At 40.7% G+C, this 25,656-nt stretch overlaps 1 protein-coding gene across 1 annotated transcript in view; it reads left to right on the top strand.

Annotated features, from left to right (window-relative positions):
- EPHB1 (EPH receptor B1) overlaps positions 1-24,383 on the top strand; it is a 324,736-nt gene extending 300,353 nt beyond the window's left edge. The window contains exons 12-18 of the mRNA XM_056564388.1: positions 2,225-2,347; positions 4,476-4,723; positions 13,518-13,733; positions 18,808-18,957; positions 21,525-21,718; positions 22,059-22,214; positions 23,230-24,383. Of these exons, the coding sequence (XP_056420363.1) occupies positions 2,225-2,347; positions 4,476-4,723; positions 13,518-13,733; positions 18,808-18,957; positions 21,525-21,718; positions 22,059-22,214; positions 23,230-23,338 (1,196 nt within the window). The 3' untranslated portion in view covers positions 23,339-24,383. The remainder of the gene's footprint in view (positions 1-2,224; positions 2,348-4,475; positions 4,724-13,517; positions 13,734-18,807; positions 18,958-21,524; positions 21,719-22,058; positions 22,215-23,229) is intronic.
- The last annotated feature ends 1,273 nt before the right edge of the window (positions 24,384-25,656 follow it).

The raw sequence follows: 25,656 nt of genomic DNA, 5'->3' as shown, positions 1-25,656 counted from the left end.
TTGGAGACTAATAGGGTTTGGCCGATTGACCTGTTACTATTCTGCGATTGTGCCTTAAACAACTTTCAACAATGCAGAGGTTGTGTTTTCTCTTCTATCTATATTGAATTAAATGCGTAAAAATGGGTTCTTTCATGGTAGAACAAGAAATGTCATTTGCCAGCTTGCTCCCATGTGTCATTTAGGCAGATAGATGCATCTCTCATTAAACACTCAGTTTGCGGCGGCCCACGAGCTGCAGAAACCCCCCATAATGATATCTGTCCTTTCCACAGGAAGATTCTTGGCTGCAGACAGGGTGAAAATTAATTAACCCTCTAAGATCAGAAAGATTAACCTCCTTGTGCAATGCGACTGTGAAAGAGCAAATGATCGAGTTGATAGTGAAATGCCAATGACTTCCTGGAAGCCGAATGGAGAACACCAAATTGAATTTTTTTCTTTCTTATAAAGTGCATATTATTGATGGTGGTACATAGAGAACCTGGGGAAGGGAGGAACAAAACATTCCCCAGGACACTGTGATAAAATGTGAACATAATGGATTGATGATTTCATTATAAAATGAAGCTAAAGCCAAGGAGAGAATGGCTGAAGGATTGAGAGAAAGGAAACAAGATTCCTGTAAGGGGAGGGGGGGGGGGGGGGAGAGAGAGGACGAGGAGGGGTGTTGAGTGGTGAGTAAGGTGAGCAGTGATGGCTCTATAGAGATAGGGCGCACAAGGTAAGATAAACTGGTGGAGAAGGGAGGGGGAGGAAGGGAAGAGATGCAGTATCAAGTCTTCATTTCATTGCATGCTGGACAAGAGCTGTGGAAGATTTAATCCTGATCTGTGAAGGCTTGTCATATCCAAGGAAATGCATTTTTCCTATATCAAAAGATGTAGAATTGGACAGATACGAGCCAGCTTGAGATGACTGTCCCATAGCCTGAACAGCACTCATAATTTTCTCATGTACCAGTCAGAGCTGGATTTGAAGAGCTATAGTATGAGGGACAGGGAAGAGGACTTTGTAGGCCATAAGCTAAAATAAATCAAATAAATATATGTGGTAGCCCAGTACAGGATGGTATTTCCCCATACTTCTCCTGCCCTGTCAGGCAGAGTCTCTCCATGTCCCCAGGGCCCCCTTTATGCATTGTCCCCTGTGTATATAAGTTAGGATATTAATAATGTACTGTTTCTTTAATTGTTATACCATGTGATGGTTACCCAGGAGGCACTAGTGATCAGGTGACCCTCCCAAGTGACCTATGGGCTCCTTGCACATCCTCCCTATATAACCAGGGGAGGGACTGCAATCTTTCTCTTAGTTTTTGAGGTCCAGTGCAGTCAAGTCGTCTCAGTGTGTGTGTCCGGAGCATTGGACGCATCAATCCTAAAGTCTGCAGCCACCTGTCAGTTGCAAGTAAGCCCCCTCCCCCCTTTTCATGCTGCAGTCTGATAGAACAGGAGTGAGCACAGTGGAGTGCTTGTCCAGCCCTCACTTACTGGACTTTGTCCATGCTTGTGCTTCAGCATGGACAAAGATGATGCTGCAGCCAGACAGAATTATGTTCTGTATGCTATGGGGTGTTTTTTTAAGAAGCCATGATTTCCATAAAAAGGAAATAAAATTTTCATATGAAATATATTAGAAAGGTTAATGTTTTGCCAATATGTACAACATATAAAAAGTTTTTGAATCTGACAGTGCCAATTTAAAGTAAATCTATAGGCATTTTCTACAAAAGCTAATACACCCAATAATAGCTAATACCTGAAGATCATTCTGTTGGTCTCAGTACAGAATATGGAATCAAACAGAAATCTTTCATGTCTGTGGTGGCAATGTCATTATTTAAGGGTCTACGAGACATGTTTAGAAAATAGTTCATAGTTCCCACTTTCTAGTTATATTTTATATCCTATAAAATGGACCAAAAAGTCCCCATGGTGTCAGAGCAAAGTATACAGTCAGTACAATTTTTGCTACAATCAGAATTAAGCGTCTGACAAACGTTCCATCGTGAAGAGGATCATTCGTAACATCTGTGTTCCTTTACTGTCACATCTCAGATATCGGAGAATGGCAAATGACCTGTGAAGCCCATAATGGCCATGAGGACAATTTCAAAGCTTCATTAAGTTTGAGAGAATGAATTTATCGGCATGTAAATAACTTGTTGTTTGAAACACTATCCGTTTCTCCATTTTATCTTCTCTGGTTGTTTTGCCTGCAGGATCCCCAGGGATGAAAATTTACATTGACCCCTTCACATATGAAGATCCCAATGAGGCTGTAAGAGAGTTTGCTAAGGAAATTGACGTCTCTTTTGTGAAGATTGAGGAAGTCATTGGGGCAGGTTGGAAAATGCGCTTATTTACTTATTTAATCATTTTACTTATGATTATATTTTATAAATCTTTACACAAGTGCACAGCAACCGTAATCAATAAATATAATGCTTAGACTAGATGCTATCACTATTTGTGGTCTGTGAGATGGCCACCCAAAATGACACTTACCTTTTAATAGGGTTATCTAGCCTTATAAAATTGATGGCCTACCGTCAGGATTAGATTATATTGGTGGGAGTCTGACTGCTGGCTTCTTTGCTGATCAGTCTTATTAATATTTACTTTTGCTACTCCTTGCTTCGCGCTACTATTAGTAGCTGTGATGCATGATACTGCAGCATTGTCCCATTAAAGGGGTGCTTCGCTGGAAAACATTTTTTTTTTTAATCAACTGATGCCAGAGAGTTGAACAGATTTGTAAATTACTTCTATTTAAAAATCTTAATCCTTCCAGTACTTACTATAGGAAGTTCTTTTCTTTTTGAATTTCCTTTCTGTCTGACCACAGTGCTCTCTGCTGACACCTCTGTCCATGTCAGGAACTGTCCAGAGTAGGAGCAAATCCCCATAGCAAACCTATCCTGCTCTGGACAGTTCCTGACATGGACAAAGGTGTCAGCAGAGAGATTCTTTTTGAATCTCCTTTCTGTCTGACCACAGTGCTCTCTGCTGACACCTTTGTCCATGTCAGGAACTGTCCAGAGCAGGATAGGTTTGCTATGGAGATTTGCTCCAACTCTGGACAGTTCCTGACATGGACAGAGGTGTCAGCAGAGAGCACTGTGGTCAGACAGAAAGGAGATTCAAAAAGAAAAGAACTTCCTCTGTAGTATACAGCAGCTGATAAGTACTGAAATTATTAAGATTTTTAAATAGGAGTAATATGCAAACATGTTTAACTTTCTGGCATCAGTTGATTAAAAAAAAAAAAAATGTTTTCCAGTGGAGTACCCCTTTAAAGTGAGCAGGGCAATGCTGCAGTACCTTGCACTGCCACTACTTAGAATATGTTGATTCCAGATTTTGAAGCAGTCCACATACAGTACTCAAAGAACTGTAGCACTTACTAGTACGTAGTTTCACAACTTCTTTATTGAACTTAAATGCGGGAATGCAGCAGAACGAGGCGACACCTGTTTCATGCCGGTAAGCCGCTTCTTTTGGTTGAGGCTGGAAGAAGCATCTTACCAGCGTGAAACAGCTGTCACCACGTCCTGCTGCACCTCGTCACTCGTTCACCGCCATTTCCCTCACTGTATGTGATCCACGCTTTTATGCAAGTTCAATAAAGAAGTTGTGAAGCTACCTACTGGGAAGTGCTACAATTCTTTTTCTACAAAGTGAGTATCGTATGTCATACAGTTGGATCACTGAATGAATGTGAGGACTCTAATTCATACACAGCTGTGTCCAGGTATCGTCTGTAAAAAAACCTCTTTCCAATTAAATATTTATTGTTTTGATCTTTTTCACATGGTAAGTTACAAAAGGTGAATGTTTTCAACTTTAGGTATACTCTTTTCTTAAATTTTAAAACTTTGTTACCTTTTTTTTTTTTTTTTGTTACTTTTTTTATTTCCACTCAGGGAATTGTATAATACACTGTAATGCTGTTGCATTGCACATTTATCCTACAACACCCTGTCCACTACAGCCCTGCAGACATGTGATCACCTAAGGATAGGCTGACCATATTATAGTCTCTGAAAATCCCTTTAGTTAGTTACTGTTGCATTAATGCTAAAAACAATTATGATGAAACAGTTTTCAATTTACTTTGAAAAAACTCGTTTAGAAATCATGCGGCATAAGAACCATATCCAGTGACTTTGAGTATTTCTAAGGCTTTATGATCACCTTTTTTTTTTTTACATACCATTACATTGATCTAATTGTTACCATAAGACTGGGTTTCCACACTGACATTTTGTTGTGGTATGGTTAAAGTCATGGTTTAACAGCAAACATTGTGCAACTTCTGTATTATTCTTTGGAGGAAGAAGCCAAGCAAAAATCATAAGAATGTTGCTCTGGGAAAATCTTGAGGTTGGCTTGTAGTTTTACCAAACCTTGCCATAAAGTGCTAGCCTATTGCAGAACGTATTAACATAAACAATTTTCTGTGACCCGCAGGAGAATTTGGAGAGGTGTACAAGGGCCGACTGAAGCTCCCTGGGAAGAGGGAAATCTATGTTGCCATAAAGACTCTCAAGGCTGGATACTCTGAAAAGCAGAGAAGGGACTTCCTGAGTGAAGCCAGTATCATGGGTCAGTTTGATCATCCCAATATCATCCGACTGGAAGGTGTTGTCACCAAGAGTCGACCTGTTATGATCATTACGGAGTTCATGGAAAATGGAGCCCTGGACTCCTTCCTTCGGGTGAGCATTAAGCATTACACACAGGTACTGATGGTGATACAGAAGCCCAGTGAACTACATGATGAACACATTATGTCATGGTCTTTCAGGGGCGTAGCTATTGGGAATGCAGAGGCAGCCGCATCTGGGCCCTGGTGCCTAAGGGGGCCCCAAAACACATATACTTGTCATATGGGGCCCTATTGCACATTTTGCATTGGGGCCCAGAACCTACAAGTTATGTCTCAGTGGTCTTTCCATAATGTATGTCTTGGGTACCAGCCTTGGTAAACAATTTAAGATAGTTACTCAACTTTGTAATATATCTGGCTTTACAGGACTGATTCATTCAAAAGTATGTATAGTGTATTCCTGCACAGCCGTGCTCCTCACTACTCTGGAACTGTGACTGGCCCCATTAATGTTAATGTGAATGGGCTACACTGGAATTACCTGAACAATAAGGATGAACAGAATAGTCAGTGAGCAAAAAGTTTTAATATATAGTTAAGTTGAAACCCTTTATTGTTTTTTTCTTATTTTATTGTTTATTGGTTGTCCACAAAATAACAATTAAATGTGGCCATAAAGGACTAAAGGCAATAAATAACATGTAGTCACCTTCCCTGATCACCTGCTGTTCCGACATAGCCTGGTTCCTCCATGCAACACTAATATACTAATTCTAAAAGCTCTAAAATCTTTGCGTGAGCAGGCAGGATTGAACACACATGTTTCGGGAGGGAGTGGCGCAGGAGCAGGTGGTAATGGTCAGAAATCCAGCGTGTAAAGGGCTACTCCGGAGAACTAAACCCATGGCACATCCTTTCCCTTTCACCAACCCATGTATTTGTCTAAATATCATTCATTAGCTATATAGAGCAGTTTCCCTTTTTTAGCTGTCACTTACATGCAGGGAGTGAGAGAAAGACGTCATTATGAGATCCACCTTGTGTTTGTGCAAACCCCTCACTGAGACTAGCCCTCACCCTCCTGGAAGACAAACACCACGTTATTTCTGGCTTCACAGACACACCTCCCCTCCCTGTGTGAAGATTTTGCTGGCAGATAAGTCTCCTCAGCACATAACGCTGCTCTTTTCCTGCTGTAGATATAATCACTGACTGTTGCCATTCAGAGAATAACATGATTTATTGCTGGGGGGGTAGTTTGAATGTTATGACCTGTACAGTGTGTTTACAACAACATAGCATGCACACAGATAGTAAACCGCCATTGGCTGTCCGGGCATGCTGGGAGTTGTAGTTTTGTATCAGCCAGAGACACACTGGTTGGAAAAACACTGTACTAGAATGATGGATATCCACTACATGTAATGCATACATAGGTGTGGACATGCTTGTGCCATATTGATGAAGTTGTCAGGAGCCGGTGCAGTGTGATTGTAAAGATGAAGCACCAGCCAGACGCTCGCTGCAGATGACCTAAAAAAAAAATCTAGTTTCAGCCTCAGGATAAAAATAGGGACATTAATTGGAACCTTGGTAACTCCTGGAAGTAGGTTATAGGACTCAATCCGCTGGGACCTCCTGTGTCTGAGAATGAACATAACACATTGCCATACAAACCTGCTCACCCAAACACATCACCTAGGGGGGGATGGATGGGTCACATGGAGGTGTTTTATGTCTATGTCATCACATTTTCCCTATGCAGAGATTTTTCTTCATTTACCTCTATATGTCAAGTACATGTTGTATGACAATCCCCATGTCACAGGCGATTAGTGAGAATTATGAGCTGAGAACCGGTGCGGATGTTCTATGGGTAGTCTCTCTGCCTTATTCTTATGCCTTGTCACAGGCTTAAAAGTAACTAAAAGAAATATTATAATAAATATAAAGAATACTTTTAATACCTGGATGAAAATATTTTACAGTTACTGTCTGTCTGAAGTCTGGAACCGCAGACATCATCAAATGCCGAGCTTTAACCAAGACATGTACACGAGCGGCAATGCATGCATTGTACTGTGTGCATCGCTGCTAACTACATTCTTGGGCTGGGCACTCTCACACCTGACCCCATGAATTTGTATGGTGTCTGAAAGGTGAGGCAACACTTGGTCCAGCGAATGTCAAGTGAGCTGCGATACATACAACACTGAATGCATTGGTGCTCAGTGTACAGGAGCAGGGAGTTTAGACTTTGACAGAAGTCCCTGCTCCTGCATTAACATTCCATCGTATGGTACAATAATAGCATAGAATGCAAGGGGAAAAGGATGCACAAATCATATTGGCGGCTACTTCATCAGTAGTTACACTTACCAAATCCAAGCTGGAAACGGGCACCTTAGAACAGGAAATTATTATTTTGGCCCCTTATTCTCTTTTGTATCTTTATGGGTTTCAAGATGAAATTTAAAACTTCACTTTGTTTATTAATATTTTGTTTATTTGTTTTCTAACAATGTAAAGATCTTGATGTTCTATCTATCTTTATCTATCTATCTACCAATTTATTTGTCTATTCATCTCTTGTTATTAAATCTATCTACAATTAGTGTTGAGGGAAAATATTCGAAATGCGAATTTTTACTGCGAATATCAGCACTTCGCGAACATTTAGAATATAGCGCTATATATTCGTAATGACAAATATTCGTTTTTTTTTCTTCACAGTCCACATCGCAACAATGATGTTAACTGTGTAAAAAAAAAAAGTGATCATCCCTCCCTGCTTCCAGCTTGTGGTCCAAAGAAGGCTCTAATATTATTTGTTGTGTGAGTCAGTGTGGAGCGCGAATATTTCGTGAATATTGGCACTTCCAGAGGACACTGATCCCTCCCCTCTTTTAGCTTGTGGGCCAATGAGAAGGTTGCAAATACAGTTGTTAAAGGTTAGCAACATCCCTAACAACCAATAGGAAAGTTTCCCACCCCTTCACTATATATTCATGCATGCACACTATATGAATTTCATTATGATTTTCGAATGGAAAAAAAAGTGAACATAGCAAATATGCGAATTTCGCGAACATAGGACAAATATTCAACCATATATTCACAAAATATCGCGAATTCGAATATGGCCCCTGTCATCACTATCTACAATATCTATTACTATTCATCTTCCTATCTATCTGTCTATCTATCTATCTATCTTTACTTATCTGACATTCTATCTATCTATCTATCTATCTATCGCATCTCTCTCTTTCATATCTATCTATCAAAGAATAAAAAATTCAGCAGCACTCCAAAATCAAATGCAAAAAAATGGTGGATTTAAGAGCCTGACAGCATAGCGACGTTTCGGCTGCCCACTTGCAGCCTTTCTCAAGCTTGAGAAAGGCTGCAAGTGGGCAGCCAAAATGTCGCTATGCCGTCAGGCTAATAAATCCACCAATTTTTTGCATTTGATTTTGGAGTACTGCGGAATTCCTTATTCTTGGCTGCCTACCTCTTGACCCGTTACCGGGGACAACGGACCGCTGGCACCCATCACCATTTTTCTCTTTTTTGGTTGTGCTGCTCCAAAGTAACTTTTTGCTATCTATCTATCAATATATCTCTACTTATCTGTCATTCTTTCTATCTATCTATCTATTTAGCTATCTATCTCATATCTATCTAACTCATATCTATCTATCTACCTCATATCTATCTATCTCATATCTATCTATCAATCTATTTTCTATCTATCTCATATCTATCTATCTGTCTTATATCTATCTATTTATCTATCTATCTCATATCTATCTCTCATATATATCTATCTCATATATATCTATCTCTCATATATATCTATCTCATATATATCTATCTATCTTTCTCATATCTATCTATCTATCTACCTCATATCTATCTATCTCATATCTATCTATCTACCTCATATCTATCTATCTATCTATCTAGGTAAAAAATACAAATATGGGCAGCACTGGAAAAAGAAAGTCTTTTGGTGCTAGCTATGTAGAAAAAATAAAAATAGCAGCACATTTTTCTTTTTTCTATCTATCTATCTATCTATCTATCTATCTAGACAAAGAATAAGTCAGCCAGCACTTTAGTTGATACCAAACTATTATATGGACCTGGCCTACAGGTGCACGCTACTAGGCTAGATATACAGCAACAGAAGAATACAGCAGCACACTGCCAGCACAAGGATATAGGTGAAACATGAAAATGCAGTTAAAACATGGAGAGCTATACAGCTATGGTGTAATAGATGCAAATGTGAAACTATGAAATAGTGAGGCACTTAGCTCGCAAATTTGTCTCCGCCGGCGGTCAAATAGCTTGGACCGTCCCACCGCGATAAGGTGGCCTCCTTGGGACGGACCCTACACTGTGAATATGCCTCTGTGTGAACAGTTCAGTAAGCATTGCAGGGTCTGGAACATCCAAGACACCTTATATACACACCTGATAGAGGTGGGTGGGGTGCAAGGCCAACATGGAGGTAGCCACTCCCCCGTATGTGCAATACAGACAAAGAATAAGTCAGCCAGCACTTTAGTTGATACCAAACTATTATATGGACCTGGCCTACAGGTGCACGCTACTAGGCTAGATATACAGCAACAGAAGAATACAGCAGCACACTGCCAGCACAATGATATAGGTAAAACATGAATATGCAGTTAAAACATGGAGAGCTATACAGCTATGGTGTAATAGATGCAAATGTGAAACTATGAAATAGTGAGGCACTTAGCTCGCAAATTTGTCTCCGCCGGCGGTCAAATAGCTTGGACCGTCCCACCGCGATAAGGTAGCCTCCTAGGATGGACCCTACACTGTCAATATGCCTCTGTGTGAACAGTTCAGTAAGCATGGCAGGGTCTGAAACATCCAAGCTACCTCCATGTTGGCCTTGCACCCCACCCACCTCTATCAGGTGTGTATATAAGGTGGCTTGGATGTTCCAGATCCTGCCATGCTTACTGAACTGTTCACACAGAGACATATTCACAGTGTAGGGTCCGTCCCAGGAGGCTACCTTATCGCGGTGGGACGGTCCAAGCTATTTGACCGCCGGCAGAGACAAATTTGCGAGCTAAGTGCCTCACTATTTCATAGTTTCACATTTGCATCTATTACACCATAGCTGTATAGCTCTCCATGTTTTAACTGCATATTCATGTTTCACCTATATCCTTGTGCTGGCAGTGTGCTGCTGCATTCTTCTGTTGCTGTATATCAAGCCAAGTAGCGTGCACCTGTAGGCCAGGTCCATATAATAGTTTGGTATCAACTAAAGTGCTGGCTGACTTATTCTTTGTCTGTATTGCACATACGGGGGAGTGGCTACCTCCATGTTGGCCTTGCACCCCACCCACCTCTATCAGGTGTGTATATAAGGTGGCTTGGATGTTCCAGATCCTGCCATGCTTACTGAACTGTTCACACAGAGGCATATACACAGTGTAGGGTCCGTCCCAATGAGGCCACCTTATCGCGGTGGGACGGTCCAAGCTATTTGACCGCCGGCGGAGACAAAATTGCGAGCTAAGTGCCTCACTATTTCATAGTTTCACATTTGCATCTATTACACCATAGCTGTATAGCTCTCCATGTTTTAACTGCATATTCATGTTTCACCTATATCCTTGTGCTGGCAGTGTGCTGCTGCCTTCTTCTGTTGCTGTATATCTATCTATCCATCTATCTATCCATCTATCTATCCATCTGTCATCTCTTTCTCTCTCTCTCTCTCTCTCTCAAACCCATAGAGAGTCAATATTTTATTTTATTTTTTGTGATTATTTTCCCCCCTACCAAACATATGCTTTTTTCCTTTATTTATTCCTTTTTTCAGAGCAAGTATAGAATCTGTAGTGACCTGAGCCTAGGGACATGCTTGCTATAAGTTCGGCATGCCACCCTGTCGTGCTCATAATGTGCCTCCTACATTTACATACTGTATTTTCGATAATAATGTTACACAACCATGTGTTCCATAAGCTTAAATAGCTATTTTGCTAGTTAGCAGTCACAACCCTTGTTATAACACCTCATATGTTTTTCATCCACTAATGAAGAGAATTGTCAGCCGCTCGCTGCAGCATTACAGATGTATTGTGACTGCTGGCTACCCTTGCATGTTTGACAGAAGCATATGCATTGAAAGGAATAAAGCCAGCTTATTATATTTCACATACAGCTTTAATAAAGCCGCTCCTGTGTGTTTTTCTTTATATTTATGAGCTGCATTGGAGATGAAGTCCTTGGTGTTTTCTCGTGTAGAAAGAAAGGACAGTATCTGAATAAGGTTTTTGAGAGCAGAGCGGCATTGAGAAAACTCTATGTACACATAAAACAGTCTGAGATTCACAATTTAATTTCAATTTAAAATTCTAAAAAAAAAAAAGGTTTCTTTTCTTTTCTATTGAATAAAAAAAGAAAAAAAAAGATTTGTGTTCTTTAGAGATGGTGGTGTCGGGAAGGCTGATGGACATTCAGTATGGTCACACTTGGGTTGGCTCCAATTTTGTTCCAGACTCCTCAAAGGGTTAAAGGGGTACTCCGGTGGAAAACTTTATTTATTTATTTTTTTTAAATCAACTGGTGCCAGAAAGTTAAACAGATTTGTAAATTACTTCTATAAAAAAATCTTAATCCTTCCAGTACTTATTAGCAGCTGAATACTACAGAGGAAATTCTTTTCTTTTGTGATTTATTTTCTGTCACAACCACAGTGAACTCTGCTGACACCTCTGTCCATGTCAGGAACTGTCCAGAGCAGGAGAAAATCCCCATAGCAAACATATGCTGCTCTGGACAGTTCCTAAAATGGACAGAGATGTCAGCAGAGAGCACTGTGGTCAGACAGAAAAGAAACCTCAAAAGAAAATAATTTCCTCTGTAGTATACAGCCGCTATTAAGTACTGGAAAGATTAAAGGGGTACTCCACCCCTAGACATCTTATCCCCTATCCAAAGGATAGGGGATAAGATGTCAGATCGCCGGGGTCCCGCTGCTGGGGACCCCGAGGATCGCTCGTGCAGCACCCCGCTATCATTACTGCGCAGAGCGAGATCGCTCTGCATGTAATGACGGGCAATACAGGGGCCGGAGCATCGTTACGTCACGGCCCGCCCCCGTCAATACAAGTCTGTGGGAGGGGGCGTGGCAGTTGTCACGCCCCCTGCCATAGATTTGCATTAAGGGGACGGGCCGTGGTGTCTCGAGGGGCGAAGCCATGACGTCACACTGCTCCGGCCCCTGTATCGCCCGTCATTACGCACAGAGCGAACTCGCTCTGTGCAGTAATGATGGCGGGGTGCCACAGCTGTGATCCCCGGGGTCCCCAGCAGTGGAACCGCGGCGATCTAACATCTTATCCCCTATCCTTTGGATAGGGGATAAGATGCCAGGGGCGGAGTACCCCGTTAAGCATTTTTTAATAGAAGCAATTTAAAAATCTGTTTAAATTTCTGGCACCAGTTCATTTAAAAAAAAAAAAAAAGTTTTCCACCAGTGTACCCCTTTAAGTCCACCTAGTTATATTGTGACACATGTTGTCTTTGATTAAAATTGTTGACACATTTGTCATCACAGTTGTTGTCCAACGAAGAACCTCTGTTTTTAAGCAATAGTTGCCTTAAAGTGTGGTTCCCACTATTTTAGGATTCCTCATACATAGTTAGTCTGGTTGAAAAAAAGACACATGTCTGTTTTGAAGCCCTCAATTGTTTTTGCTGTGAGCAGTTCCTGAGGTAGACTGTTCCATGAATGAGCAGTTCTTATGGTAAAGAAGGCTTAGGTCCCAGTCCCTTGAGTCCATGTCTGTTTCAATACATGACAATTTCCCCTATCCATAGAAGCAGCTCATTGACATTGCATGCTGTTCTGTAGTCTATTTCAAGTATACCTTGATCCTTCTCTTAACCAGTGACTTTCACAGTTTTACTCTATTAAGACAGTGGTCTTCTAACTGTGGACCTCCATACATTGCAAAGCTACAACTCCCAGCATGACCGGACAGCCAACGGCTGTCCGGGCATGCTGGGAGTTGTAGCTTTGCAACATAGTGGCCCTCATTTACTATTGCAAACCCGACATGTTTTGTCAGGTTGTGCACACAATTCTGTCGCATTGCACCAGAAATTCTGTCTGCGCCAGATTTTGTGCCAGAATTTGCGCCAGAATTTAAAAAAACCTCGACTAACTCTCCATTTTGCTAGGAAAACCCAAAAAGAGGACGTGGCTGCTGGGGAAAGGGGGCATGGTCTCCAAAGGGGCGTGTCCCCGACATTTTCACAAAAACCCAACATATTTACTAAGGTTTCCACATAAAATGTAGTGTATTTAAGCTGAGGAAAACCAGACAGATCAGAGCATGTGTAAAAAAAAAAGCAAAGTGTAGGGAAAGTGGAAAATGTAGGGAAACCCTAGTAAATACCGTGGAAAATAAATTGTAGGGAATTAAAACCCACAAAGAAACCTACACAACACTCTTAGTAAATGAGGGCCATTGAGGTCAACAGTTTTTATATCACTACTCTAGGACATACATTTAAGTGGGCATTATGCAATACCTCTGTTTCTCTACAGAGGGCACTATTAGGTCATGGCAGCTTCATTCTAAAAAAAAAGGGGTGTTTCCCAGTTAGGACAACTCCTTTTAAATTGGTGTAAACCTTTTTGGGAACTATAATGGGCGACATATTGGTTGTTCTATGTGTTTCCAACACACAGATATAACCAAGAACAACCCAACTTGACAGAAAAGGGCAACTCATGGATTCCCATTTACTGGTGATTTATGGACATTTTACATTACCTTACCGGCATTATTCCGATTTGACTACTATTTGTTCTTTATTTGTATCTCCTACAGCAAAACGATGGACAGTTCACAGTCATCCAGCTGGTGGGTATGCTCAGAGGAATTGCAGCTGGCATGAAGTACCTGTCTGAAATGAATTATGTGCATCGGGACCTGGCAGCCAGGAATATCCTGGTCAACAGCAACTTGGTCTGTAAAGTGTCAGACTTTGGGCTTTCCCGTTACCTTCAAGATGACACGTCGGATCCAACATATACCAGCTCCTTGGTAAGGTAGCTTACATTTGTGGAGAAAATATATAGATAAAATATACACTGGAAAAATGTTACCATAGAGCAATACAACAGTTTACAATGAGATATACTAGTTTTATATTAGTCATTTGGATTCCTGTCATATAAAAGTTCATAGAAGGAGCCTCCAAGATTCGACAGGATAGCAGGGTGCTGACACGGACACACAGGTGAAATGGGAAATGATGTGTTTAATCACCTATGATTCAACATGTTTCACAGTACAACTGCTTCATCAGGCATACTAAGGTGAGTACAGACACACCTTTTATACGGTCCTTAGATTAACCTTTTTGGGGAAATCTTAAATGAACCGCAAAACATTAAAAATCACAATTCCAGTACATGCAACCAATAGAATAAAACATATATGCACAAATATGAAAAAATATATATGAAAAAATATATGAAAAAAATTTTTTTATTTATTTTTTCATATATTTTTTCATACATTTTTTCACATATTTTTACATTTTTTTACATATTTTTTTCACATATTTTTTCATATATTTTTTCATATTTGTGCATATATGTTTTATTCTATTGGTTGCATGTACTGGAATTGTGATTTTTAATGTTTTGCGGTTCCTTTAAGATTTCCCCAAAAGGGTTAATCTAAGGACCGTATAAAAGGTGTATCTGTACTCACCTGAGTATGCCTGATGAAGCAGTTGCACTGTGAAACGCGTTGCATCATAGGTGATTAAACACGTCATTTCCCATTTCCCCTGTGTGTCCGTGTCAGCGCCCTGCTATTCCGCCGAATCTTGGAGGCTCCTTCTATGAACTATTTCCAGACGAGGAAAGGCTGCAGTCACTTTATATTATTTCACTTATAACCATCGTTGCACTTGGTGGAGTGTAACCTCCTGGGGTAAGCGCGCAATTCACCTTGCCCCTTCCCCTCGTGCATCCCTGGGTTAATACACTACGGAGCGCTGTCTGTCTATCTTTTTTTTCAGCTGTCATATAAAAGTGTAAGCAAAATAAGTAAAATAATCAGTATTTTATAAGTTGATAGTAATTGTTGTTATTAATATTATTACTCATTATACTCGCCTAATGTATTGTCTACTCTAAGGCTATTTCATGCATAGTGCCTTCTTCCAACCCTACTGTTTTCTGCCAGTGATCTTATACTAATAATAGCCAGATTATCTGATGGGAACACAAGTAAATAACATCATTCAGGCACCAGGTCATGACATCATTAAGGTGCTAGATGATGTCAGGACATCTTTAAAGGGGTTATCTAGGAATAAAAAAAAAAACAGAGATAATTTCTATCGAAAACCACTCCCCGTCTGTCTCCAGTTTGAGTGTGGTTCTGCAACTCAGTCCCATTGAAGTGAATGGAGCCAAGTTGTAATGCCACACACAAAGTGGAGACAGACAGGGATGGGCTTTTAAAGAAAGGAGGTTTGTTTTTTGATTCCTGGATAACCCCTTTGACTGTCAATGGCATGGATTTAACAAAGTGCTGGTACCATATTTTCTGAGTCCTTTTGACTAACTAGTATCACCTTAATAGTTAAGGATTTGTAGACAACTCGTTGTCAGCTTTTTTTTCTGTTGTTGGAATGATCATGATATTGATGCTGCACCCACCTCCTCCAGTCCCCCACAGCTGATGCACTGATAACCTTAGTCCTCCATCGGTCTCTGCTTTTTCCGGGTTCTGTGTCATCCCTTTCCTACAGGACATGTCAAGTCACCCAATCAGTGACCGCAGAGTTGTCTCCCCTCAGTCATTGATTGGCTAAGTAGACAGGTCCTGTGGGGACGAGTTGACACCCAACCCAGGAGAAGCAGAGACCAGAAGAGGACTGGCAGTGTTGGCACAACAGCTGAGGGGGATGGGAGGAGAAGGTTATGGTTTGTTTATTATATTTATACAACCAACAACCCCCAGCCTTTGAGTAAATTTATGTTTTGCCCTAGTAGACCCTTTATTATGTCATTTATACTGCACAGTAAATAGCATAAAAAATATAACCAAAATTGGAGAATTACATTTTCCTTCACTTAACTTAACTTTTTTTCCCCATGGACATGATGGAAGTACAAGTTTTGCAAACACACTGTTTGGGAAACGCTGAGTTAAGTGTTGATGCATAATATTGACACTTCCCTCTATGGACTACACAGTAAACAGTGATGCAAAGCGTTGGTTATTGCATATGAGCAGGGACTCCTCACAATGACAGAGGTCCCTGCTCTACATGGCTTTCATTGTGCCTTACACTAAAATGAGAGAAGGCTAGGTGACCCTCATTCTGCATGTGCACCCTCTTTAGCAATGGTTTCCAAACTGTGGATTTCCAGCTGTTGCAAAACTAAAACTCCCAACATGCCTGGACAGCTAACGGTTGGGAGTTGTAGTTTTGCAACAGCTAAATGTCGACGGTTTGGTGACTACTGCTCTATAGCTACACCTTTTTACTGGTCTGACCCTGACTTATTTATTTTTAGTTCAAATATATTTTTATTTTACATTTGTAAATGGATCATATTGTACTACAGCGGGATTGTAGGTAGGAAGAGGCGGACTATACAAACATAAATCAGTTTTGCTGGGTATCTGTATCGATGACTTACAGTACATGCTTTTCCAGTAATTGAAAGTCTAATCTATTGGACATTTTATTAAGATAAATAATTTGAAAACCAAAGGGCTGGCGCCTTAAGAATAAATCTCCCTTAAAAAAAAGAACACCGCTATTGAGCCCTCATCCGACAACGGATAATACCGTCTCTCTGCTCTCCAAATATAATGTAGGCGGTCTGTTTAAATGAAGCTGTCTCTGAGCTCCACTCACATCTGGTCAGCGTTATACATTCCCTTGTTCCTTCCTTCTTTCTCCCTTTCTTTTAGTTTTTTTTTTTTTTTTGGCGTCCTGTAATCCCATCTAAATCCTATCCATAATGCATAGCTTATTTCTCGGAAGTGATGATTGAATAAAGCAGTTTTCAGTTTGTGTTAGTCAGATGCCGAGGAGAATTCATTGCTCAGTAGATATGGCGAGGTCCTGAATGAGATGTCTTTATCACTCTAGATTAAATGCATTTCCTCAAGTCAAGGTTTCCACTGCCCTTGAAATAAGCAGCAATATTATTAAAGTTGCTTAGTGCTCTGAGCGCTGCCACTTCACCCCTGGTGGAAGCTAATGTACAATTCTTCATCGTGGTCCGCCGTGTCCTTCCTAGTGGACCTTTCACGGTGACGCGTATTACTATTCCAGGCGGTATCACAAAAGACTAACTCCTGAAACACGCATGGAGATGGTTTTGTACACTTTATTTTGCAATGCTTTGAATAAAATAAATGTTTTTTTAGGATTTGTCTTCTTATTCTTTGGTTATATGTAAAAAGAAAGGCATGAGAAAAACAGGTGAATTGGGTCACTCACATATAAGCTAAACCTTATGGATCCTCCAAATCTGTCACTGCTCCCAACACACGAGGCGTATAACAGCAATAAACCAATCTCTCAAACACTTCATCCTTCAGAAAAAAATGGGCCCAGACATAATCCATTGTGGTCAATAGAAACTTTATTAAACAACGTGTTTCCAGGCCTTACTGGCCCCTTCCTCAGGTACCAGATGCTGCTGCCTGTAGGAAAGGAGGCTCCTCATTTCAGGATCCCTCCATATATGAGCTCATCGGTATCCTATCATCACCTGAAAGCATTACAACATCTCAGTGTATTGATATCCTATCATTACAGGTTCTGAGCAAGTTGGTTCAATACTAGACCTGGCTATTTAGCTTTGCAGACATTTTGTCCCAGGAAGGAAAAAGTATAGCCCTGAGCTCACCCACACCACTGTCTCTGCCTTTTGGGGTGCCCACCTCCTTAATAGGATGGCCCCAACCACGGTGTACAGAAATCAGGAAAGCAGGTTAGAACACAACAGGTTAAAAAGTATAGAACTAGATACAAAACACAGGGTATAAACAGACAAACAGTAAAAGAGTGAACAGACAGGCCGAATCCAACTCTAGAGTGCTCACAGTACAAATACAGAAAACAGAAAAATAGTTGGCGCACTTAGCCAAGGGTATATACACAGGATAGATCAAACAAGGAGTAATACAAGAGCTAGTGTAGAAAGAACTCAATCACAATGAAGGAGTAATAGACTGGCTGATTATATATATCCCACCTGAGAAGGGTGTGGAAGTTTAGGCCAGATGTAATTGGCCTTTTGTCCAAGCCTCCTGATTGGCCCGGGCATCATCACATCATTGCAGGATGCATCAGCCAAACTCAGGTGACATTAATTTCTGCCAGAACCAGATCAACTCATTGCACATTGGTTATTATTTACACTAGTCAATCCTGCTTTTTGGGTCCCCTGATGAACCCCTACACTGTGACCAACCATACAAGGGAAAACCCCGTTGGGACATTATGTTGTTTACATAGCAGGAATTTATTGTGAACATACCTGGACGGTGTTGGTGTGATTTCCAATATTTTTTGTTCTGCTCGATATCCCTTTTTCATCGTGGTATCGGCTGATCCTGGTACTTTTCTTTTTCCTTAATTTGCACATAAATGTGCTGGAGGAAATATATTTTAATGCATAAGAAATAACTTTTATTTTTTGCTACTCTTTAGTGATAGGGTCTGGAATTACCAGAAAACACGTTGTACATTTTTAATAATTTTTCTATTGACCATATTGGATCGTGGCACCACCCATTATTCCCCGGAGAGGGACATGTTTGGGAGATTTATTTATGGTTCATGGTTTATGGTTTTATGGTCTTAGTGAATTTCTTCTAAGTATCTACCCCATGTTATCAGAAACAGGAATATTGTCTATTGTCCATTGTCTACGTAAAATGTTTCTCAACCAGGGTGCCTCCAGCTATTGCAAAACTACAACTCCCAGCATGCCTGGACAGCCTTTGGCTGTCCAGGCATGCTGGGAGTTGTAATTTTGAAACAGCTGGAGGCACACTGGTTGGGAAACACTGACATAGAGAATGACTAGACCAACATTAGATATAAATGAGTGTTATTGTTTTGTTCCAGGGTGGGAAGATCCCGGTGAGATGGACAGCACCAGAAGCCATCGCTTATCGCAAATTCACGTCTGCCAGTGATGTTTGGAGTTATGGTATTGTCATGTGGGAGGTGATGTCTTTCGGAGAGAGGCCATACTGGGACATGTCCAACCAAGATGTAAGATATTTCTGCCTTAAGATATGTATAATCTAAAAAAAATCTGAAAAAGGAATGACTGTGGGCTCGAGAAATAATTCCTCCTTGGGGGCTGGGCAGTATATAAGGCCATCATGCCACCCGACACACATATCATTAGTAACCAAGGAGTTGGCGGGGACTGTTCACAAATAATTGAATAGGCGCTTTAATAAATGCTCTGGAGATTAAGAACATTTAGGAATATTTGATGCATTTAAGGTTGTGTTCACATCTGCAGCTGAGGTTTTGTTAATCACAAATGGTGAACAAAATAGCACAGCTTGTAGCACTACTATATCACAAAAAATGGAAGACACCATATAAGAAACCTGGCAAACCCCAGCGGGGTCCCTGGGCATCATTTACATCAGCATGTAATGAATCTAACCCTGTCCTTATTGTTGATCTGCTCCTACGATATAGTAAAGTGATGCACAAAATAATAGGTGCAACATCTGGAGATCTGTGATATAGGCTACTCAATACTTAGTAATTTAAAGGGGTACTGTGCCCCTAGGCAAAGTTCCATAAAAGTTCCAATACCTTGTAATGCAGATCTTGACAGTTTTTTTTTTTGCTCCCCATGGCTCAGTATCTCCCCAGTACATCCAAGTGAGAGCTAACAAACTCATTGGCTATTTTATACATGGATACAAATTGCAATAAAAAAAACAAAAAACATTTAATTGCCTTTTTAACCTGTGTGTGTGTGTGGCAAATTGTGTGTCTGTAACAAGGTCAAACATTCAAGAGCATGGTAAACTTCAGGGCCATTTGGGGGAATTTCTGCTATTATTACAATTTCATAAGGAGCCAAACAACTATGTGATTATAATTGGCTTAAAGGGGTATTCCGCCCCTATGCAAAGGATAGGGGATAAAATGTCTGATCGCTGTGGTTCCACTGCTGGGGACCCCCGCGATCTCCCTGCTGCACCTGGCGTTCCTTTAGAGCATCAGGTGCAGTGCCGAAGGCTCGTGACATCACGGCCATGCCCCCTCAATGCATCACACTCCCTCCCATAGACTTTCGCTGAGGGGGCGTGGCCATGACCTCACAATTCTCCACCCTGCTTCACCAGGCACCAGATGTCTAGGATGCCGCAGCCGAGATCACGGGGGTCCCCAGCAGCGGGACCCCGCAATCAGACATCTTATCCCCAAACCTTTTAGATGAGGGATAAGATGTCTAGGGGTGGAGTACTCTTTAATATGATCACTATGCTTAAATATAAGAGATGGGGTTTTAATGTTTGATTAGTCATAATTTTTTCAAATCAGAATGCAAAATTTCCCAATTTCTGCCAAGGTATGTACACCTTTGAGCACAACTGTACATATGATTATGATGGTGATGATGGAACACCAGGTCATGTATCCCGTACACACACCAGACCTGTTTTTAACCCATACATCAGAGTTACTCTGGCACACATATCTGCTGCTCATATACATACGACCTGCTCTACTGACACAGTTACATTAACCAGTCCTGTTCCCATACACATATATATATACTGATCACATCCACAACGCCTTTCCTCACACATACATATCTGCAGATTGGGCACACCAGGGGTGACTCGCAGGTGCCTGCCGGTGGTTTACATAGACTCTATCATCACACGGTTGAGGTGGAGCGGAGGGGATGTTCCTGCCTGGTGCTATGTTCAAATATTGCAAAAAAAATCAAAGCGTAAGAAAGAAAGAGGGAGGGTTGACTGGGAGTGAGCACTGAAGCTACTGCTGTGTCAGATGGATCAGGCTGGAAAAGAAGAAAAGAATCCACATAAAGCAAGAAAATTGGAAAGTGCAGCCAGTGCGCTGGGAAGTAATTGGACTTGAAGAAGCTTTGAACATATGTCAGGCTGGTGGAGATGCTTCGCTCTTACTGTAATGCAGTGAGCGGCGGATATAATGAAGGGGAGAACAGAACAATGCTCTGAACAGTATGCGGCTGTCATTAACCTGCTGTAGCCTTGGCTGGGTCATTGCCCTCACTCCGGGAGCCCCTGTAGTCACATAGGAGGGCACTGCATGTAGTAATTAATACAAGTCCATACTGAGCTATAGCAAAAGTCAACGGCAGGATCAGTGCAATGAGGGTATAAGAAGGTCTGCCGAATGACTACAGACATAGGAGAGTATTTGAATGCACTATTACATGACAAATTCAGCTCTGCTTTATCTGTAGGTATGCAAGGACTTACAAACATACAGAAGTAGCTATTTATATAATGTATATAAAATAATGTAAATTCATAATATGATGATAATTTGCTTATTTTGATAACACATACAGTTATTATAATCCTAATCCCGGCTACACTAATAGTATATGAAGATTATATTAATACTGGGAGCATTTTATTCTATTGACAGGCTAGGCTGTTGTTCTTATGCATTGTTGGTTATCGTTTTAGTCATTGTCTCTCCTGTTGTTTTACAGTTTTACTGCGATTTGGTTCTTGATCATTTTTATTTAAATGTAATTGCCATTTGGATTGTAAAATCCGCTTCCTCACTACCTCTCCCTCCCTCTACAGGTCATCAATGCCATCGAGCAGGATTATCGCTTGCCTCCCCCCATGGACTGTCCAGCTGCCCTGCACCAGCTCATGCTGGACTGCTGGCAGAAGGATCGAAACAGCCGGCCACGCTTTGGGGAGATTGTCAATACTCTGGACAAAATGATCCGGAACCCCGCCAGCCTCAAGACAGTGGCCACCATCCCTGCTGTGTGAGTTTGGCTGCAGAAACCATATACGCTATGTCAGTCGATGCAATGGGTTTTGATGAAGTTAAGCAGTTTGTTTATGATGGGAGCTGAAAGGGCATATTTTATTCAAGTGCCATTGTCATTTTATAGATAGAAAGGGCTTAGGTACTAGGCATGCCAACCAACACTTTAGAGCTCCAGCTTTACATTGCTTATGTTCTCTTATTTCCTGGATTTCATAGCTTATCACTGACCTGGATGAATTCAGCCCTTTAATCATTCCGTATGCCATTTGCAAAAGAATGCTATTGAGAAATAACTTTAAGTCAAATTTTTTTTATTTATAATTTTTTTTTTATAGGCCTTCCCAGCCACTGCTCGACCGCTCCATCCCAGACTTCACAGCTTTTACCTCAGTAGATGACTGGCTGAGCGCTATCAAAATGGGACAATACAGAGACAACTTCCTGAGCTCTGGTTTCACCTCTCTGCAGCTTGTTGCCCAGATGACCCCAGAGTAAGTGTCCGTAGGGTTAAGGTGCCTATACACAATAAAGTTAAAGGAAATTAGCAATTTTATCCAAAATAGGTGAAATTTAACAATAAATGATACACTGTCATCATTCGGAAAGAAGTTGACCATCTTCTAGATGATTATTGAAGGAATTATTTTTTTATTCAGAAAAAAAAAAACTTTATCCATGAATGTTCTTTCTGACTAATGTATGTGGCCATCTTTAAGATGGGGATTGGTGGAATAGGCAGATTCCTTAGTAGGATGTTGTAGAGGTACTTATTGATCTATAATAAGGCTAACATGCTAACATTAAGTAAGCCTATGAATAACATATAAGCTTCTTTACCTTGTCATGCTATCATAGATATTATAAATGAGCTGTTCTTTGTGGTGGTCTCCTATACAAGACAGAATAAACAGTTCCTAGAAGATCCATTAAAGATAATCTGACAGCTGGTTAACCCGCACTTAACCTGGTATACTGGGTTATATTGTCGGTAAGGGGCTTTAAAACAAAGGGTCACTTACTGTTTTTGCAGGCTTCTGTGCAGAGTTATCAATCTTTTTTTTTTTTATTCCAGAGTGCAATGGAGATGGGAAAACGGCTCCCCCAGCTCCCCTGCCTCCTTCATATTCCCCGGCCCACCCCTGTCTTGAATATTAAGAGAGCTCATCCCCCCTCCCCCCAGCTCTCATGTCATAGTGACTTTGAATATTTATCTTTGAATATTCAAGATGGGGGAGAAATATGGAGGAGGCAGGGAAGCTGGGTGAGCCGGCTCCCTGCCTCCATCGTGTGCTGGGACACTATGAATAAAAGTGTAAAGATTGATAACCGTGCACAGAAAACTGCAAAAGCAGTAAGTGACCCTTTGTTTGTTCACTAGGTTTAGTGTGTGTAAACTAGCTGTCAGATTATCTTTAAATTGTTTATCAATTTTTATCAAAAATTGATCAATTTTATCAATCAAAACAAACGTTTTATTTTTCTCTTTTTGTTTTTTGTTTTTACCAGGGACCTCCTGAGGATAGGAATAACACTAGCTGGACATCAGAAAAAAATCCTGAACTGTATTCAATCCATGAGGGTGCAAATGAGCCAGTCTCCCACTTCAATAGCATGAGACTCTGGACTGGGTGAGGGAGACATTGAGGGTGGGGGTGGGGAAGAGAAGTGGTTGGAAATAGAAAGCTTTTAGGCAGTGGGGAAAGAAAAATTATTGCAATTTTGATGGTGGACTGTCCATCCACACTATAACACCGATGCTCTTATTGTCTCATGAAAGGAAGCGCTGAAGATATTTGAAGGCAGGTAACCCACCAGTCACTGGTGGTGGAAGACTGGTACTTAATATCCATAGGACCCTGTTTAGGGAAGTCTTAACTGTGAACATCAATGGTACTGGTCATTTGGAAATTAAGGTGCTTTATTTTACCACATTACAAATTGCAAAGAGATTGAGGATGGCACATTGAGCCTGCTTCACTCATGAATGGATGCCCCACATCTCCTCATACTGACACTGCTGCTGCATCAGGGAGGGAGGCCGTCGGCACACTTCCATCTTCTCTTTTTATTGTTTTGATTGTCTTCATATTGAAGATGAGGTCATATGGAAGAACTAACATTTTTTTTTTCTTCTTTTGCTTGCATTTTTTGGCAAAAAAAAAGGAAAAACTGAAAAAAAAAAATAAGATTCAGGAAGAAAAAAAAAAAACCCTGACAATGCGTCTACCTTTGTGTCCTATATGTCAAAGAAATGAATAAATGAAAATACTGAATAATTTAGAGCTGCGGATTCAATGTTTGTATATAGAGAGGAAAAGGGAATGAAACCTAGAAATACAGAGGACTTTGTTCAGTTCTCTTCTTTCTGGACATTGATCAGGATAATAGCAGACTTTGTCTCGGGAGCTTAGCACAGCCAAGAAGCAGCTCACAGATGGGGACAATGAGGACATCTGCTGTGGTTGGTGCACCATGGATTTTGGAGTAACATGGCACAAATGTCACTGGGCTCATGTGATTTGTACCCTAAGACAATCTTATTGTCTGTGTGGAAATATTTAATGCTGAACATGGCAGCGACATCTTCTAGTTTAAGAGGTCAGTACTGAGCTTTGTTGTATGTTCTGTTGTACAGTATTAAAATTGATTTATCAACTCAACATCTAGTCTGAGTAGCTATTACATCGGGTGCACAATGTTGGCCTTGTTGAGTCCACTTTACCATGCACTTTACTTATTGACTTTTGTCTACCCTTGAAGAATTCCCCAGTGGAATTATGATCCATTGATTCTAGGAGTTCTCTTTCTTATCTAGCTAGCCTCTCGATGAAGATAAAGCCGTACACATCATTTCTATCACATTCCACCGATGAACAGGTTTTTGGCGTTTTCTAGTTACCTGTATTTGCTGTAATCTTAGACGTCTGTCATTAGAATTGATCAAAGTCCTTAACAGTATCATGCAAAATACACCTGTCTCTTGTTTCTTGATAGAAAAGGTTATCCCTGTAGACACTACATGCATTCATGAGTATGTATGGGTATCTGAAAAGAAAAGCTGGCAAGAGAATCATTTTATACGCCTCTTTTGACTCCAAATATCTGCCCTGAATGTGGTGTTCAATACTTTTGCAGTATATTTCTATAGGCTTTTGCTTGATTTGTCTATTCATAACAATTGTGATTTCTAGTACTATGTACATTGGATACACATTGTTACATTTTATTTGTAGTTGTCCACAGGTAGGGCTTATTTAAGGGAACATAACCAATCTTGTCCATTAGAAGCATATTCTATTGAAGCTCATCCTCAGATACTTGTATGTGGATGAGCTGCAATGCCAGGTACTGACTTGGAGGAGAGTGGCGCTGTTTACGGTAAAATAAGCCAATGCTTTTCGTTAATCACAAGTTTTTTTTTTTGTTTTTTTTTTTGCACCACTGCAAACCTCAAAATTCAGTTTTGACTGGAGTTCAGTTCATCATTTTATCATTGTGTTACATTCACAAGAGGATTATTGGGAATTTCTTAGGCATGTTGCTCATACTAGAAGAAGTTGGTCACAAAGAGTCGGGTTATCTAGATTCCCAAAACTAGGTGAATAGTAAAAGAACAGAAATAGTGAAAAACTCATATTTTAGAAATTGCTCTGTCCCCCGCTGTGACTGTCCAGTTCTGAGACGATCCTTCAGTTCAAGTCACTGATGTCATGGCCATAAGCTACACATTACAATAGTATGGCGGTCAATCTTGGGTTATCGCATTCCTGCTTTATTTATGCACTTTCACTAAGGACAACATACTGGGTTCACAGAGGAATCACCGTGGGACTGGACCTATGGTGCGGGCATCCTGTACATTGCAATGTTTGTATGATTATTTGTATATCCAGTTATTTAGGTAAACCTGGATAGATATTTGACCCTGAAGAG

This window comes from Hyla sarda, chromosome 3 (genome assembly GCF_029499605.1).
Source record: "Hyla sarda isolate aHylSar1 chromosome 3, aHylSar1.hap1, whole genome shotgun sequence".
Classification (NCBI taxonomy): Eukaryota; Metazoa; Chordata; class Amphibia; order Anura; family Hylidae; genus Hyla; species Hyla sarda.
Note: the sequence above shows the minus strand (reverse complement) of the source record. Positions and strands in the feature narration are given on the sequence as shown.